This window comes from Gopherus flavomarginatus, chromosome 10, assembly GCF_025201925.1.
Source record: "Gopherus flavomarginatus isolate rGopFla2 chromosome 10, rGopFla2.mat.asm, whole genome shotgun sequence".
Lineage (NCBI taxonomy): Eukaryota > Metazoa > Chordata > Testudines > Testudinidae > Gopherus > Gopherus flavomarginatus.
Window position 1 is genome coordinate 19701820 of NC_066626.1, and position 15319 is coordinate 19717138.

Sequence of the window (15319 nt, forward strand, 5' to 3'; positions counted from 1 at the left end):
TTGCATAAAGGTGTGCATCAGATAGTTGTGTTCAGTATTTTGACTTGTATTTATTGTGGAAAAAAGTGGTGTTGCCTCCATGGCTGACTCTGCCCAGCAACTAATGAAGGTATCTCTGTCCCTCTCCCCCAGCCAATGGGAGCTGCGGGGGGCAGTGCCTGTAGCTGAGATTGCTGGCATGTGTCTGCCTGCATCTCCTCCCCTGGCTGCAGTGGGGAGGTTCTCCGGCGGCAGATGGCCCATGGGACAGGACTTTGAGACCCCTGCCTTAGAGGGAGGAGGTTGTGCTCTTTAATGTTGACACCTAGTGGCGACTCTCAGCACTGAAGCAGGATGGCGATGCCTGAGGCAATGCAGACATTTGCTGCATTAAACTAGTAACTGACCATCAAGAAAAGCTATATGGAGAGGCAATAATGGGGACGAACAACGCTCCAGTATGGCTGGTGGGCTGTGCTGGCCGGCTGTAGGCCCTGGCAGTGGAGCTAGGGTTGCAGGTGCCTTCCAGAGATCCAGCTGTCCTACGGACAAGTCCTTGCCGCTGGTGTAACTGTTGGCTCGGTATTTCCCATGAGCTCATCCTACAGACTAAAAAATGGAGTTAGCAGGAAAGGAGTGAAAAGGAGAGTATGGGCTGCAGAGTGGGTTGGCAGCAGCAGCAGAATTCTGAATTTTAGAGTCTCCATTTAGCTACTTCAGTGTAAAAAGGGCACATGTTAAATAGTGTCTTTCAACAGATCTCCAAAGTTGGGATCTGAGTTACTACAGAGAATTCTTTCCTGGATGCTGGCTGGTGAGTCTTGCCCACATGCTCAGGGTTTATTGATTGCCATATTTGGGGTCAGGAAGGAATTTTCCTCCAGGGAAGATTGGCAGAAGCCCTGGAGGTTTTTCACCTTCCTCTGCAGCGTGGGGCATGGGTCACTTGCTGGAGGATTCTCTGCACCTTGAGGTCTTTAAACCACGATTTGAGAACTTTAGTAACTCAGACATAGGTTAGGGGTTTGTTCCAGGAGTGGGTGGGCAAGATTCTGTGACCTGCATTGTGCAGGAGGTTAGACTAGATGACCATAATGGTCCCTTCTGATCTTAAGTCTATGAGGCTGGCTTGTTTTCAATACTTCTCCTCAAGGGAAACATTTCCTCTGTAGTATTCAATTAGACTTTTCAGTGATAGTATGGCTCAACATTCAGAGATCATGTTATTGGCTTAAAATTAATGAGATTTTAGAAATAATACAGTTGGAGTTTGTTTGCCTTCTGTTTTTTTTTTAATCTGTAGGGTCACATTCTGAAGCATAAAGAACGAGGGGTACTTGTGGTACCTTAGAGACTAACACATTTTTTTGGGCATAAGCTTGTGTGTAAAACATGGGGGCCATATACTTACTTTATTACTATTAAAATGAAAGTTGAGATTCTGGTGTATTCACAGGACTTCAGGTCTAGGGCCTTGAAGAAAAACAACAAATATTGCAAGACTATGATAAAATCCTTAGAGTTAGCAACACTAGAGTTAAAATCAAGAGTAACTGTCTTGCTGGGAAACCTCTTTCAGCCCAGGAAAATTCTTCATTGGAACACTGGCTCCTGGGGGAGGTGTGACATGAACAGTCCTTATCTTCATCTATAACTACTAATACCAAAGTGGTCTCTGCTTGCAACTCCATTGCCCTCTCCGAAGCTACACCATGGATGATTTGACCTTAGCTCTCATCTGCTTGTAAAGAAAAACAAGTTTATTTAAAACAAAGTCCAGATTTGAACAACTTTGTTGGCAATGTATATATTGAAGTTTGTCTAAAATGGTCAGAATAGACTGTTTTTGCCACTGAAAGCAATGGGAAGTAATTTTTCTCCATCAAAGCTATCAGTTCACAAGGAAGATAGTAGCCTTCAAAAATGAGCCTACAGCCATCAGCGCCGCAGAAATGTTGAAAGTACCAAAGCGTGTATAGTTGCAACCACTGCCATAGTGCCCACGGGTGTCAGGATGTGGTCCTGCAGGGGACTTTGCCTCTGGAACCTCTGTTGGCCGCTTCCCTTGGCCCTGCGATTGTCAGTCTCTCTCGCTGGAACTTCCATGGCTTGGTCTTCCAGTCAGGACACTTCTTAGGAGGAGCCTTCTTCTTCTGGGGTAACAAAAATCCAACTGTGAATCCAAATAAATCCAAACTAATCATTCTCCTGCCACTCTTTGCTACACTGAAGTTCTCTGCTCTTTTCCAGTATGTGTGGGCCTTGCAGAGTTTCTCCTATGCTGCTGCTTTCCAGCAAGTTTCCCCCACTGCTTCTCATTCCCAGGGACTCTGGCAGCTTACCTTAGGGATCTTCCTGCTCCTTTTTAGGTCCTGACTCAGCCCCCCAGGGCCTGTCTTGTTCACCAGTGGGTCTCCTCCAGCCTGACCTTATCAGGCCCTTCCCAGAGTGAGGGAACTTCTCTTGCTCCTCCCTCCTGGGTCTCCTGACTGAGTTCACAGCTCTGTTTCAGTAGTCCTCTCTCTCATCCCATCACAGCAGGGATCAGGAATTATAATTAAGTCTCCATCTGACTCATCAAGGGTTAACTTTCTGGTCACAGGCACGGTGAGCCTGCCTTACCATTAAGGGCCAGCCAGCCTCTGACACCGAGGTACTTCTTTGGAGTTTAAAAAACAGAACAAACAAATGAGATGATTGGTGTGAGGATGAACACTAGTCCCTCTGGCATACTGCATGGCAATAATATATAATAAAACCCACCAAATAAATACAGCTTCTACCACTTTAAAAAAAGAGGTATTAGAAATGGCAGAAGGAAGAGTGGAAAGATTCTTTAGAATCTTTCCTATCATGTTCAAAAGAACTACATTGGAGTGATTTTATTTTTTTATATATATATATATATATAATATATATATAATATATATATAATATATTTTTAACAGCAATGTTTTGCTAGCCTGTACCATACTCCAGATCTCCTCCTGAGGGAAGAGCAGGGTTCTTGGTTACTCTGTAGTAAAGAATAACAGTACAAAGAGTGGTTCCTTTGTTACTTCCAATAGCAAAATGACTTTTTTTCCAATTAAAAAATACTTTATACTTTCACCTTCCATTGTAGAGTGGTGGCTTTGCAAATGATTCACAAGAGGTCACTACACTGAGCTAGTCAATGGCAAATCCTGTAGAGAAAGTCACCTTTGTCCTGTCTGTTTCTTCATGCTACTTGGCATGCCCTGTTCTCTCTGCCAAATTTTAGCTCCACACAAGAGTCTCATTAAAACCTTCCTCAGAAACTGCAATAGCAACCAGCAGAGAGCTTCAGTTGGCAAAGTATGGCTGCATATGGAGAGAATGCAGTTAGGCCTAGGTCATCTTTTGCAGATATGACAGTAGTAATGCTGGGATTATTAGTTTTTCCAGCTCATTTTATTCTGAATGCTGCTTCATGGGAGGAGTCCTTAAGAAGGTTCTCTCTTTCAACTCCACGTTTCTTATTTCTCACCAATAAAAGGTCCACAGTTTGAGAACCACTGGGTTATGGTATGTGCATCAATTTCACTTCTGATCTCAAGTCAGGAACTTTTCATTGGCTTGAAGAGAAGCTGTTTATCACAGCACTTTAAAAACAGAGCACATTCTCTATGTTGGATTACTGAGTATTGGCTCTCCTAAAATCAGAGAGCTCCCTCTAAACTAGTCTGGATACCTTTTCCAGGAATCTGACATTTTTTACACTATGGACTCTCCGAGGCCCCTTTGTTGACGTTAGCAGTACTGGGTTGGTGGGCACCACCTGTTTGTTCTTCCTTTCTATAAAGTAGTGCTTTTTTCATTTTTTATGGTAAACAGTCAACATTTATTCTTTCAGTGTTAAACACATCTGAATTGTACATGCTGTTGAACATGCCTGTAATGGCATGGCACTCATCTCTTGTGAGCAACCTCTTCTGGTCAGGTGTGACCCTGGTTTTTAAACCACTCTTGGCCCTGGTATCGGGCCATACCCTCAGGGCTTCCTCCCTGGAGACAGTGGTTCCAGCTGGGCCTCCTGACAGTTCAGTCCTCTTCTGGGAGTTTACTACTGTCCAATTGTAGGTCCTTTCCCAGTAGCCTATGGGGGTTCCTGGGCCCGCCCACTACTCCAAGTCCCAGACCAGGGACCCTAAGAATAGCAGCAACACACCATTGTGTCTCTTTAGCAAAACTGCCTTCAGTTCCTTGGGCCACTTCCCCACGTCCCCAGCCTTCACCGACGCCTTACCCTTAGCTCAGGGTTCACGTCCAGGGGCACTTTCTCGCTCCCTCAGTCCCTACTAGCACCGAACTGTCGTTTGTGCTACAGTTCCCTCTGGCCAGCCAGGAACTCTGTCATCATTCCTCTTAATTTAGCAATGAACTGCTTGTCTCTGGTGCTGTGGCTCCATTTTATAGGGCCCTTCTAGGCCCTGATTGGCTGCTTCCTTGCAGCCACTCTAGCCTGCTTGGAGGACCTCTCCACATCTCCTTTCCTGGGATGAATATGGCAGGGGCCTTCAGGCCTAGTCCATCCCATCACAGTTTCACTTTTTTTAAAAAGATGGCATGTTAGGTTGTTCATTGAAAGACTTCCATGCAGTTACATTAATACTTTAAAAATGAAATGCCAGACTTTAAATCCTGGTTCATAGTACTCTGTTACACATGCTTAATGAGAATAAATCAAATGTAATTTGCTTAAACAGCTCAGCATAGAAGGGTGAAAATAAAATGTGTTTTTGAAATTTTGACACCAAAAAACAGTGGATGTGACTGCTGTTTTAAAGTCTTTTGGGATGTACATATATGTTTTGGCTAGGCTTGCTTGGAAGTGAAAGTCCTAAGTATTATTTAAAACTTGGTTGTCTCCCAGAAAATATAAGAGCCACTTCTGCAGTGCTTTCTGGGCCTCTGTGTGCCTCTTAACTTGTGATTTTCAGAATTATCTCATAACTCATCAGTCAAAAGGAGTTATACATGTTTTGACCTTTCTACATTCAGCTCAATGGGAGGTGAGTCAGAAGTTTATTATAATTGTTAAGACGTTCTCTGAAAGAAGGCCACTCAAATCAGAAAGCAAAACCTTTTCAAAACCACTTTCACTTTCTAATGCAGACTGTTTCCTTTCTCTAGTGCTATGCTTAGTTCCGAATACTGTAATTTTATTTAAATAATATAACTATTAGGCGCTTATAAGTATATGTGTGTATTACATATTTTTGTGTTGGCTGCCTCATGTAAGGAGAAGCTACTCACTCCCACCCATCTTCCTCCCCCATGGTGGTTGTTTAAAATAGAAAGAAAGAGAAAATAATTAAAAAGCTAGGAATTCTGTATATTGATCAAATTGACGTTTTAACCCACTCATTGCATTCTTATTTTTGTTATCATTATCTAAATATGTTAAGGGATACTCTTAATTATGTTAACTGATAATATTTTCCATTTATTAATTAGCAGTGGATATATTTGGTTAAGTTCTTATATAGATAGCTTTATATTTCTGTTATGATTGTGCTTCCTTACTGGAGTTTTTATGGACTTTTCTGATGGGTATTAAGTAGGCTTTCCCAAACAGAGAGGAACTTTCGCCTCTAAACTGAGAATGTTTGGCACAAGTTTTTCCATGAAAGAAATTAAATTTGAATCCCCTTCTCTTAGAGGAGCAGCTATCACTCTGACATTTCTGGATCTTATTTTATTTAATAAATATTGCAGTTGATGGTCAGCATTCAGGCTGTCATTAACTAGTTTTGCAATACGCTTTGTTGTTCAGAGACTTGGATTTCAATGTATTTGATTTTGCTGATCAAGCTCTGCACTTTGTATCATAGTTTTTAACTCCTTTGCTTTAGGGTTGCTAAGTTTAGCAAAAATTGCCAAGTTTTATTTTCTCCAGAGAAGACTGAACGGAGAATGTCTTATTTGAAATAAATTCACTCCAGTGCTCCTTGGTCATAAACATTGTTTTGCTGAGTGTTATCAGGGTGAAGCTGACTCCTTGGTACTATGAGAGATCCTAGATTTAAACACGTCCCAGTGATGATTTTTATTACTTCTACCGAGCATGTTTGGCAGGTTTGGGTATTTTTATGGTGTGTGTGCTTTGCCGTTTAGAAAAAGAAAATAAAAGGAGAAAAACCTTCCTGAGTAAATGGGGATTGACTGATTGGGTGCTCCCAGTTCATGCTTCTACTCAGTTTCTTGCATAGGCTTACCCAGATCCCTCTCTCACTACCCTGTATATTAACTCTGTAGTAAACTCTGCTTTCTGACTAAATACCTAATGCATAACTGTGTGTTTTGTGTGTGATTTTTACTGTATCTCATCATAACAGCACATAACAGGGAAGTCATCCATAGGCTTTAATATTAGTGTCTTAGTTTTACTACTTAAAAAATTGCCCAATGTACTAAAGACAAAGGGAAAAAATTCATCTCTGATACAGGTGGGTGCATCTACATGGACTTTGGAGTTATTCTGATTCACCAGGGGTAAAATATGGCCCAACTGAAGTCAATGGGAGTTTTGCCCCTGCAGTCAGTGAGGCCAGGATTTCACTCCAGAGCTACATAAGACCATAAGCTCGAAAGATTGTCTCTTTCACCAACAGAAATTGGTCCAATAAAAGATAATACCTCACCCCCTTGTCTCTCTAATATTCTGGGACCAACACAACAACAGTCACACTGCGAACAACATAAGTGCCTGTCAATTTGGGTAGTAAATATCAGAGACCAGATTCTAATCGTATTTGTAGCAATGTAAAGCTGAAGTAACTTCATTAAAGTCACTGGAGTTTCATTGGTGTAAACCCAGGGCAAGTTAGAGCAGAACTTGGAGCCAGCTTTCTGGGGAAATAAGAGAAAAAAGTTTACCCAGTAAAATCATCCATGAAGAAAGGACAACTGTTTGGTACGGTGTTCTTAGAATTCAGCCATGCTTCTCTGGCATGACCTTTCTTCCATCATTTTCCACTGAGTGTTTTCTCCTTTCCATAATTGCAGCTTAAATCAAGCTGTAACTTCATCTTCAGAGACATTTACAGTAAATAAAGGTTAACAGTATTCTTTTTAACAGCAAGTTCCGGACATTTAGATGTGTCAGACTCAAAGATAAATTGATGTAATCTCAAATATTGACATACTAAGAAGATTAAATACCTTTAAAATTTAAAAGGATTCCCACAGTTTGAATTGGTTGAGTTTCTCTTAGGGAACATATCCCTGGCTATTTTTAGCCTTTAGCTAAGTGTGAAATTATAAGAAAGATGCTTGTTGAATAATTCTGAGAGAGTTATAAATTTAGTTCTCTTTGAAAAAGACCATCTATTTTGTGTTTTCTTCACAGGTCAGATGATGATGATGATTCAGATAGCAGGAGTTCCAGGGTGACCCAGCTTTGCACTTACTTTCAGCAGAAATATAAGCACCTCTGCCGCCTGGAGCGGGCAGAATCTCGTCAGAAGAAATGCCGGCATACGCTCCGGAAAGCTTTGCTGCATGCGGCCAGCAGAGAGCCGGAATGTGCTGGACAACTGATACAGGAACTCCAAAGAGCTACATGCACTTGGACCAGGTTAGAGCTCATACATTCCCACCTGCCTGCAGTCATAGGCAAGGCCGGGTGAGAATCAATAGTGAAACAAACAGGCTAAGTTGAAATGTTGAACTTTCAACCACACGGATCCTGTACATGGAAGGCAAAATAATGCTGACATTATTATCCTGTCATTACTAATCCTATCTGTAGAGTACAGTAAATTAAAGCACGATTTATTTCTTAAAAGGTTAGGCATTTTTTAGCTGTGCAGTGTAGAAGATGGATCATTTGTTCCACAATATACGCCCATGATTTTAATTCCTTAGGATAAAATCATGGTCCCGCTGAAGTCAACAGCAAAATTCTAATTGACTTCATAAGGGTCAGGATTTCACCCGGAGTATTTTAGCTTATGACTTTTTTGTTACTGATTCTCTCATTGTAACTGATCACCCACCCACATGTCTTGGGTTTTTAGTTAAATGCTTTATAGAAACATTCGCTCTGCTCTGCACATTCCCTCAACAATGCAAACTTTAGGGGGGGAAAAAAAAGTTTGTGTTCCCGTTACCTCTTTCTAGCATATCGTCAGAAGCTCTCATAATTTATTAGATTTCGCTCAATCTAACATTGAATGAGATTCAACAGTGAAACAATATCCTCTAACAACTCTGAAGGTTACTTTCTGTGGGATTTCCTTTTAGATAATGTCAACATCCCTCCAGTTTTTGTCATGCATGGAGTTGCTTTGTATAGAATATTTGCGCAAATCCTGGTGTTATGTCTTTGGTATCAGCAGCTTCCCTCTGCTGGTTCTGTCCTCACTCACCAAGGCATGTGGCTCTGGGGGACTCTGAAGACAATTATTGGGGGGGCAGGTGGCAGGAGTAGGCTTAAAGCAGCTTCTACCCTCCTTGCACAGAGCATTCTCCGTGGGGGTGCTCTTAGCTCCTCTGAGGGATAAAGAAGGTCTCAGGGCTCTGCTTTACGGTGAGGGATATATTGAGGCTGGGAGAAAAGGTTCCCATTTTATAAGGATAGCTCAGAACCTCAGTTGTATTAAATGGTTTCTAATTGAACTTTTAAAAATAAATACATAAATAAAGGTCTTCACACTTAAACTACATGATAAACCTTGCCAGAATGATTTGGCTAATTCAATGCAACTTGGTCAGATTATTTGGTAACCTAAGTAAAGTCTACTCTGTAGCACACACATTAGTTGTGTAATTAGAAGTGAGTGAAAAATTAAATTGGGAGTAGTCTGGCAAAATAATAGAGCTCTATAGTCACTGTTCCAATTTCATAAAGTGTAGGAACTGAACTGATCTTGTGACTCCAAAATATTTCGTGTTGGCCATAGGGGATGATGTTAGTTACTAAAATTATTTTGCTCAGCCTTGTGATCTAGCTTAAAACAGTTGATGACGCCCTAAGGGTAATAGTCGGAATGTCTGCAACGAACCTTCAATCAGCGTCGAGAATAATATGCATACAAGGTGAAATTCACCCCATGCAAAGGGCCAGTCCTATTTTGAGGTCTTATATAGGACTTCTGCATTGCCTAGGCCTTGTGCAAGCCTTCTGCATGTGAGCTGAATTTCAGTGAGAATGCAACTCTGGGTTCTATCATTTAATATTTACATTGCATGCCTGGAGTCTCTGATCAGGTTCAGGGCCTTGTTGTGTCAGATGCTGTAAACAAACAACAGTTGTGATGAAGTCTTGCTCGCCTCATTCTGTAGTGCTGTTACACCGATGTCACCCTTGCCCCTTGTTTACATCTGTCCTATATCCAACTCTAGAGAGTAAATAACTACACAGATGTGAACTGTAAACCACATATCCAGAGTGTCATGCTTCACTTTGCTTGTTTAGTGTTACTGTTATGCCAGGATATCTGCTGGCAGTAGATTTATTTTATTTTATTTTTTTTAAACTCCATGTTATAATGTATTTTTGTTTCAGCACAAGCCAAGCCAAGCAGAGAGATGCAGAACCAACAACATGTAGTGGAACTGTGAAGGGTGAACAGTGCACTAACAAGGCCCTTCCATTCACCAGGCATTGTTTTCAACGTATCCTCTTACCTCCCCTCTTTGCTCATTGAGGAAGGAAACACCATTGATATAGTTTCATTCTTTAGAGTGACAGATAATTTTGTATCAGAAATACTTATTTGCAAATGTCTCCTGAACCATTTTGGCTTTGTGTCTGTCTGCTCACAGGTATTTAGGGTGGTGAGAGGTGATCTGTTCACCCATAGGCAGAGAAGACCCATAGTTCAAGTGACTGGTATCTGTCATTGTTACACTCCTCCTACCAGCAGCTTTACAGATCTCATTCTTTGATGGGAGGGTGTTTTCTGCACTGCTCTTGTGTAGTTGATGGTAGCTTTCCATAGGATGTCTGGATGGTCTTACAGGATTCAGTTGTGTATGCAGAAACTAGGAATACTGTGGAATAAAGTGGTAGCCTAGAGTGAATGAATGGTGAAGGTTCTAATAGCCTGCATTGCTAAATGAGGCGGTGCGGGGGAAGAATGAGAAGTCCCTAGGACATAGTTCTGGGTGAGGGAAAAACCTGTATGTGAATGCATGAGATTTCAGGAAAACCTTACAGAAAAGTGATCTGTGAAGGTGTAGCATTCTCCTCAGAAAGTGTGTGTATGGGGGAACCTTGGGGAACCTTGTAAGAGTCAAAACCAGCTTCCATTTCCTAACCTGGAGGCTAAAGAGGCTGATTATGATCATGAATTTGTTATGATTATTTTAAGTACTCTTTCTTACCTGACAAGACCCACTTGCATCTTCTCGCACCTTTCTTCCCTCTCCTCCTCCCCACAAAACTATAGCTGTGAATTCACAGCCACCTTAGGAACTGAGGGGGTGCTGCAAAATGATGAGGGCGGGAGAATGAACGCAAAGGGTAGAAAGGATCTAAATGGATGAGGCAAAAGCAAAGTCTCTTAAAATGTTGGGTGTAAAATTGAGTTACCATAAAAAGCTTTTAAAACCAGTTCCTCTGAGAGGGGGAAATCACAGACTATTCTTGGCCCATTTAGGCTCTTATTAATATACATTTTTAAGATACATTAATGTCAGTTGAAATCAAAAGCTATCAGTGGCCACTGACAGTCTTATCCAACATGGGCACCATGGTCCAGTGGAAGGCACACTGGACAGATCTGGCCTGCTGTTTGACTTTGAGCAAGTCACTTCGCTTCTCTATACCTTCTCTTCCCTGGCTGTAAAATGAGGGTGGCAATACATTGTAAAGGGCTTTGAGGCTTGTGCATGATGAGCTAATTGGCTTTTGTAACTTACTCTCTGCGGGCAGCGGGAAGTTACGTCCCATGCTGCGTCTTTGTCTGTATCTGAAAGGAGCTGACGGTTTTGTGTGGCCTTGCAAAGTTCAGCTAATAAGGCAGGGATGGGTGGGTACTAGATGGTGCACTTTGGCCCTCACCAACATAGTGCATCTCTGCATTGTCCCTGCAATGGCTGCAAAATACAATGCTGATTTCTAATTTTATATCTTAAAAATACAGATTTCTGTGAACAAGAGCCTAAATGTGGGGCAGTTACAAGGCTTAGATACATGGGGACAGATTTTCAAAAGAGCTCTGCACCCAAAGGGGGTGTGGGTGTGTGTACACAAATACAACCCCCTCCTCAATTCCCACAAAAATATTATTCTGCAATGTCTCAAGTCCAGTTCAGAGAAGCAGAGAATGTATTGATCTTGCTTTTCTCTCCCCTTCACTCCTCTCCCCCAGAATGAGAATAGTCTCTTTCTACAATTTTCAAATACTTGTTTCCTGCCTTATCCATCCTGAGCTTTTCCCTTTTTCCTTTGTTATTCTATATTATATTTTTTCATTCTATCAGGGTAGTTAAGTTATGAAATAAGCTTCCAAGGGAAGTTGTGGAATCTCCATCGTTGGAGGTTTTTAAGAAGAGGTTGAACAAACACCTGTCAGGGTTTATTCGGTTCTGTTTCAGCTCAGGGGGCTGGACTTGATGCCCTCTCCAGGTCCCTTCCAGCCCTGTGATTCTATTAGCAGTTTGACTATGACCTACTCTGGGCAGAAGGAAAGCTGCTAACATTACTTGAAAAAGAAAAAACACCCACTGTGAAATATGTATTTGACTTACATTAACGTCTGAAAACACCAAGTTTCAGTTTAGATTTATTTGACCTTTTCAGTCCGATTAAATATCTGCTTTCAGAGGAACAGGAAGGATCTTAAAACTTTTTGGGTTCTCGAGAAAGAAAGGTAAATACCAAAAATTTAGCTTAAAGGATGAAATTAAGAAATTCTCTTTTTAATGTTTTAGCAGGGACAGTCAGTAGGAAATAGTCCTGCTGACTACAGTGCTCCAAACTGATACTATTGATTGAGTCTCCAAGAAAAATACTTTTTTTTTTTTTCCCTAAGAACTCATTAGCAAAATAGCTGCATCAGTGAACCCTTCATAACAAATGATAAAATCCTTAGCAATGCTGCATTAATGCAATTTGTTACTTGAAAAGTTGGGTTTGAGCTGTACCTAGCTTTCAGCTTAAACAACAACAGTTAGATATTCATTAAAAATAACATCTCGATGGGCTGTTAGAATTCAAGGCTTTGTTTTTTATCATATTGGCATTTCTCTATCACTGTCTGGTGTGTTGTTCCTGACCCAGAAACGCATAGATATCCTATTGAACCGTTCTCAGCAGCTCTTCTCAAGTTGCACAGCCAAGTTTGCAGATGGGCAGCAGTGCTCAGTGCCAGTTTTTGACATTACACATCAGACACCTCTGTGTGAAGAACATGCCAAAAAAATGGTAAGTATAAACTGCAGCTGTAACTATTCTCACAAATTGGGGTCATCAGGAGTTCTATTTATCTGGTCTGGGTTTAGCAACTGCTATGCTATTTTTACCAGGAAAAAAAAAATATATATATATATATCCCAAAGGGTATAAAATAGCTTTATATATACTTTTTTTTTTTTCCAGGGGAAGGAAATATACTAAAAAATGGAAATTGCCCTGACCTTTCCATGAAATAGTATAGTAAAACGTAGTGAGAGAGTTTCAGGCTCAATATGTAGGGTTGCCTATGACTATGGTATCGCAGTAGCTGTGACCCTGCAGCATGGTGTATTCTGGAGCATTGTAACAGACTGGGAACCTGTGGAACGTGAGACAACAGCCTCGATTTTTCTGATCTCCACCGACCTTCCCCAAAAGCAGCATTTTTAGGTTAATTTATGTGCCAACTGCCATTTAGTCCCTGTCATTTAATTTTTTTTCAAAAATATTTTTGGGTCACCTTTAACTCTGAGGTTCCCTTTGTGTTTTATTGGTGTAACGCAGACCCTTAAAGTTTTAATCCAGTTTTTTTTTCCTTTCTCTCCAGGTAAATCCTCAGTGTCCCTATCAGAGGCCTGAAGATTGTCCCCCATTTTTTCCTTTGCTTGGCACATCAAAGCCCTGTGTCACAACCATCATAATCAAAATCGAAGACTGAATCCAGCTTGCTTCAGAGCCTATCAAATGGCGCTCATTTTGTAATTGGCCAGTGGGTTGCTCTTCAGGAGTACAAGGCCCTGCAGTTGTGCACCTGCGTCCCCTGCCAATTCTCAGTCCTACAGCCCTTACTATGTCTCTTCAGTGCTCTCAGTCCTTTACAGCAATGGGAACGTGACTAGAACTCTGGTTTACACCTAGCTGCACACATCCTTGCCACCAGGTCACCCCAATATTGTTCATTCTTTTGATACTTACCTGGGGTGTTCCAAATCTTTTTACTTTGGAGTTTATGTGCATTAAACTGTAGTTCTACTCAGACACAGTCATTGAAAATGTCACTGTGGGCTTCCATATTTGCTGTATCTCGGTGATGCAAATAGTGTGGGATTTTTGTCTGACTGCCAGCTCTGCAAACCTGATCGGAGAATTAAGCTGGGTTCATTCTTTCTCACTCACTATTACCAGTAATAAACATCCCAGATTGTGCCCTCAGTTAAACCTGTGCAACCTCATTTGCCTACAGAGAGGTTGCATCGGTGTAACTAAGGATGTAACGTACATGCTTGTTCTCAGTGATGATGCAAGAGGAGAAAAGGAAGTAACTTCGCTTTCATATCCATGCTTGGATTTGCAGGCTGGCGGTTAGAAATATCCTCTCTTCACTCACTTTATGTCTCAATGTTTGGGAATGGCAAGAAAAGAAAATTGCATTTGATCCTAATGTGTCCCTTCTTCCTTCATTCTTTCTCCAACAGGATAATTTCTTGAGAGGGGACAGCTCCCGTAAAGTTCAGCACCAGCAGCAGAGGAAACCCAGGAAAAAAACGAAGCCACCTGCACTTACCAAAAAACACAAGAAGAAGAGAAGGAGGGGACCACGTAGGCCCCAGAAACCTATTCCTCCTGCAGTGCCCCAAGGGAACCTCAGCATGCCCACCAGCATCTCACTGCCAGTGGAGATCTCCCACATACGGTCAGCGCCAGTGGCGGCTCATTTTATTTATTTTAGCTTTTTAATTAAAAAATTAAATATAGGAAAAGGCGGCGGAGTCAGTACACTGTACAGAGTGTGACTAAATGAAAGCTGGACACACCTCAGCACCAATGTTATGGGCTTAATCAGGTCTGCTAAATATAGACGAGGAAGGGCGAACTTTCCTTTTTCTTTTCCCCACCGCTTAATATTTTGGCTTTCCAAATTCGTTTGGTGTTTGAACTGAAATGAACATCTTCAGGTGTCTCGTATCTCTGTCATTGCTGAAAGGAAGAATTGGAAAATGTTAATTTCAGATCTCAAGAAAGGTTCGATTAAATGGATAAAATGTTTTGTTGCCGATGCACAACTTATAAGTGTCATTAGTAGAACAAATTGAAGAGTTTTTTAATGAAACTTGTCTAAAAGGCATTCTTTCCACTTGTTGATTTTAAAATATAAAAAAGGCAGAGGAGCCAGAGCAAAGACTGAAACAGACCTTCTGTAAAGTATGCTGCAGTAGTGAGAAATCAGGATTTAAGAGTGTGACTGACATCACTGTCTCTCCAGGAGCCCCTCCACGCCGGAGTTGAGTACAGATGAGCTGCCCGATGACATCGCCAATGAAATCACAGACATTCCACATGACTTGGAATTGAATCAGGAGGACTTTTCTGATGTCCTACCACGGCTGCCTGATGACTTGCAAGATTTTGATTTCTTTGAAGGTATATTTTTATTTTAATTTATGTGAAAGTTAATACAAATCGTGAGGTGAGGAAGTGAACAGTCTAAAATGTGCGTTTGAGGGTTCACCTGCTTTCTTGCAGAGAAGAGAACTATTAGACAAAGAGCGTACATTCATCTACTGCTTATACATGACCTGTAAGAAAGGCATGTTTTTGAAGACATGCATGTGTGATTATTTGGTTGTTTGTATACTTAGTGCTACGGAAGTCCTGGTTGATTTTTGTGCTCTTCTGCATGTCACTGACAATTGCAATTTAATCAATCAAATTCTCAGTAAGAGATCATTCTGTGACTGGGATTACAGCCCTGTTTTATCAATATCTGTCTTTTTATCAAAGGAAAACAGAAATTAAAAAAAAACCTGTGAAACTTGCTTGTGAGCTGAAATACACCTGAATTTCTGTGTGTGTGGACTTCAGCGCCCACTAATGGTGGGAAAAGGCTCAGAAGAACCACCAGGAGTTTTGGAAACCTCTTGCTGTGCTTTTTGTCACTTTTCTGAGCTGACATGATATCAGAATTTGGCATTT

The 15319-nt window shown here is 41.2% G+C and overlaps 1 protein-coding gene and 1 non-coding gene across 4 annotated transcripts in view; both read left to right on the forward strand.

Moving 5' to 3' along the window:
- Positions 1–15319, forward strand: part of INO80D (INO80 complex subunit D) — a 60575-nt gene that overhangs the window by 29738 nt on the left and 15518 nt on the right. For all 3 annotated transcript variants that reach the window (XM_050969575.1, XM_050969574.1, XM_050969573.1), the window contains 5 exons: positions 7352–7579; positions 9512–9621; positions 12243–12376; positions 13822–14039; positions 14610–14767. In XM_050969575.1, coding sequence (XP_050825532.1) covers positions 7352–7579; positions 9512–9621; positions 12243–12376; positions 13822–14039; positions 14610–14767 — 848 coding nt within the window. The remainder of the gene's footprint in view (positions 1–7351; positions 7580–9511; positions 9622–12242; positions 12377–13821; positions 14040–14609; positions 14768–15319) is intronic.
- LOC127030559 (small nucleolar RNA SNORA57) lies at positions 8262–8382 on the forward strand. The gene has a single exon (XR_007768420.1). It is a non-coding gene; the product is annotated as a small nucleolar RNA SNORA57 (small nucleolar RNA).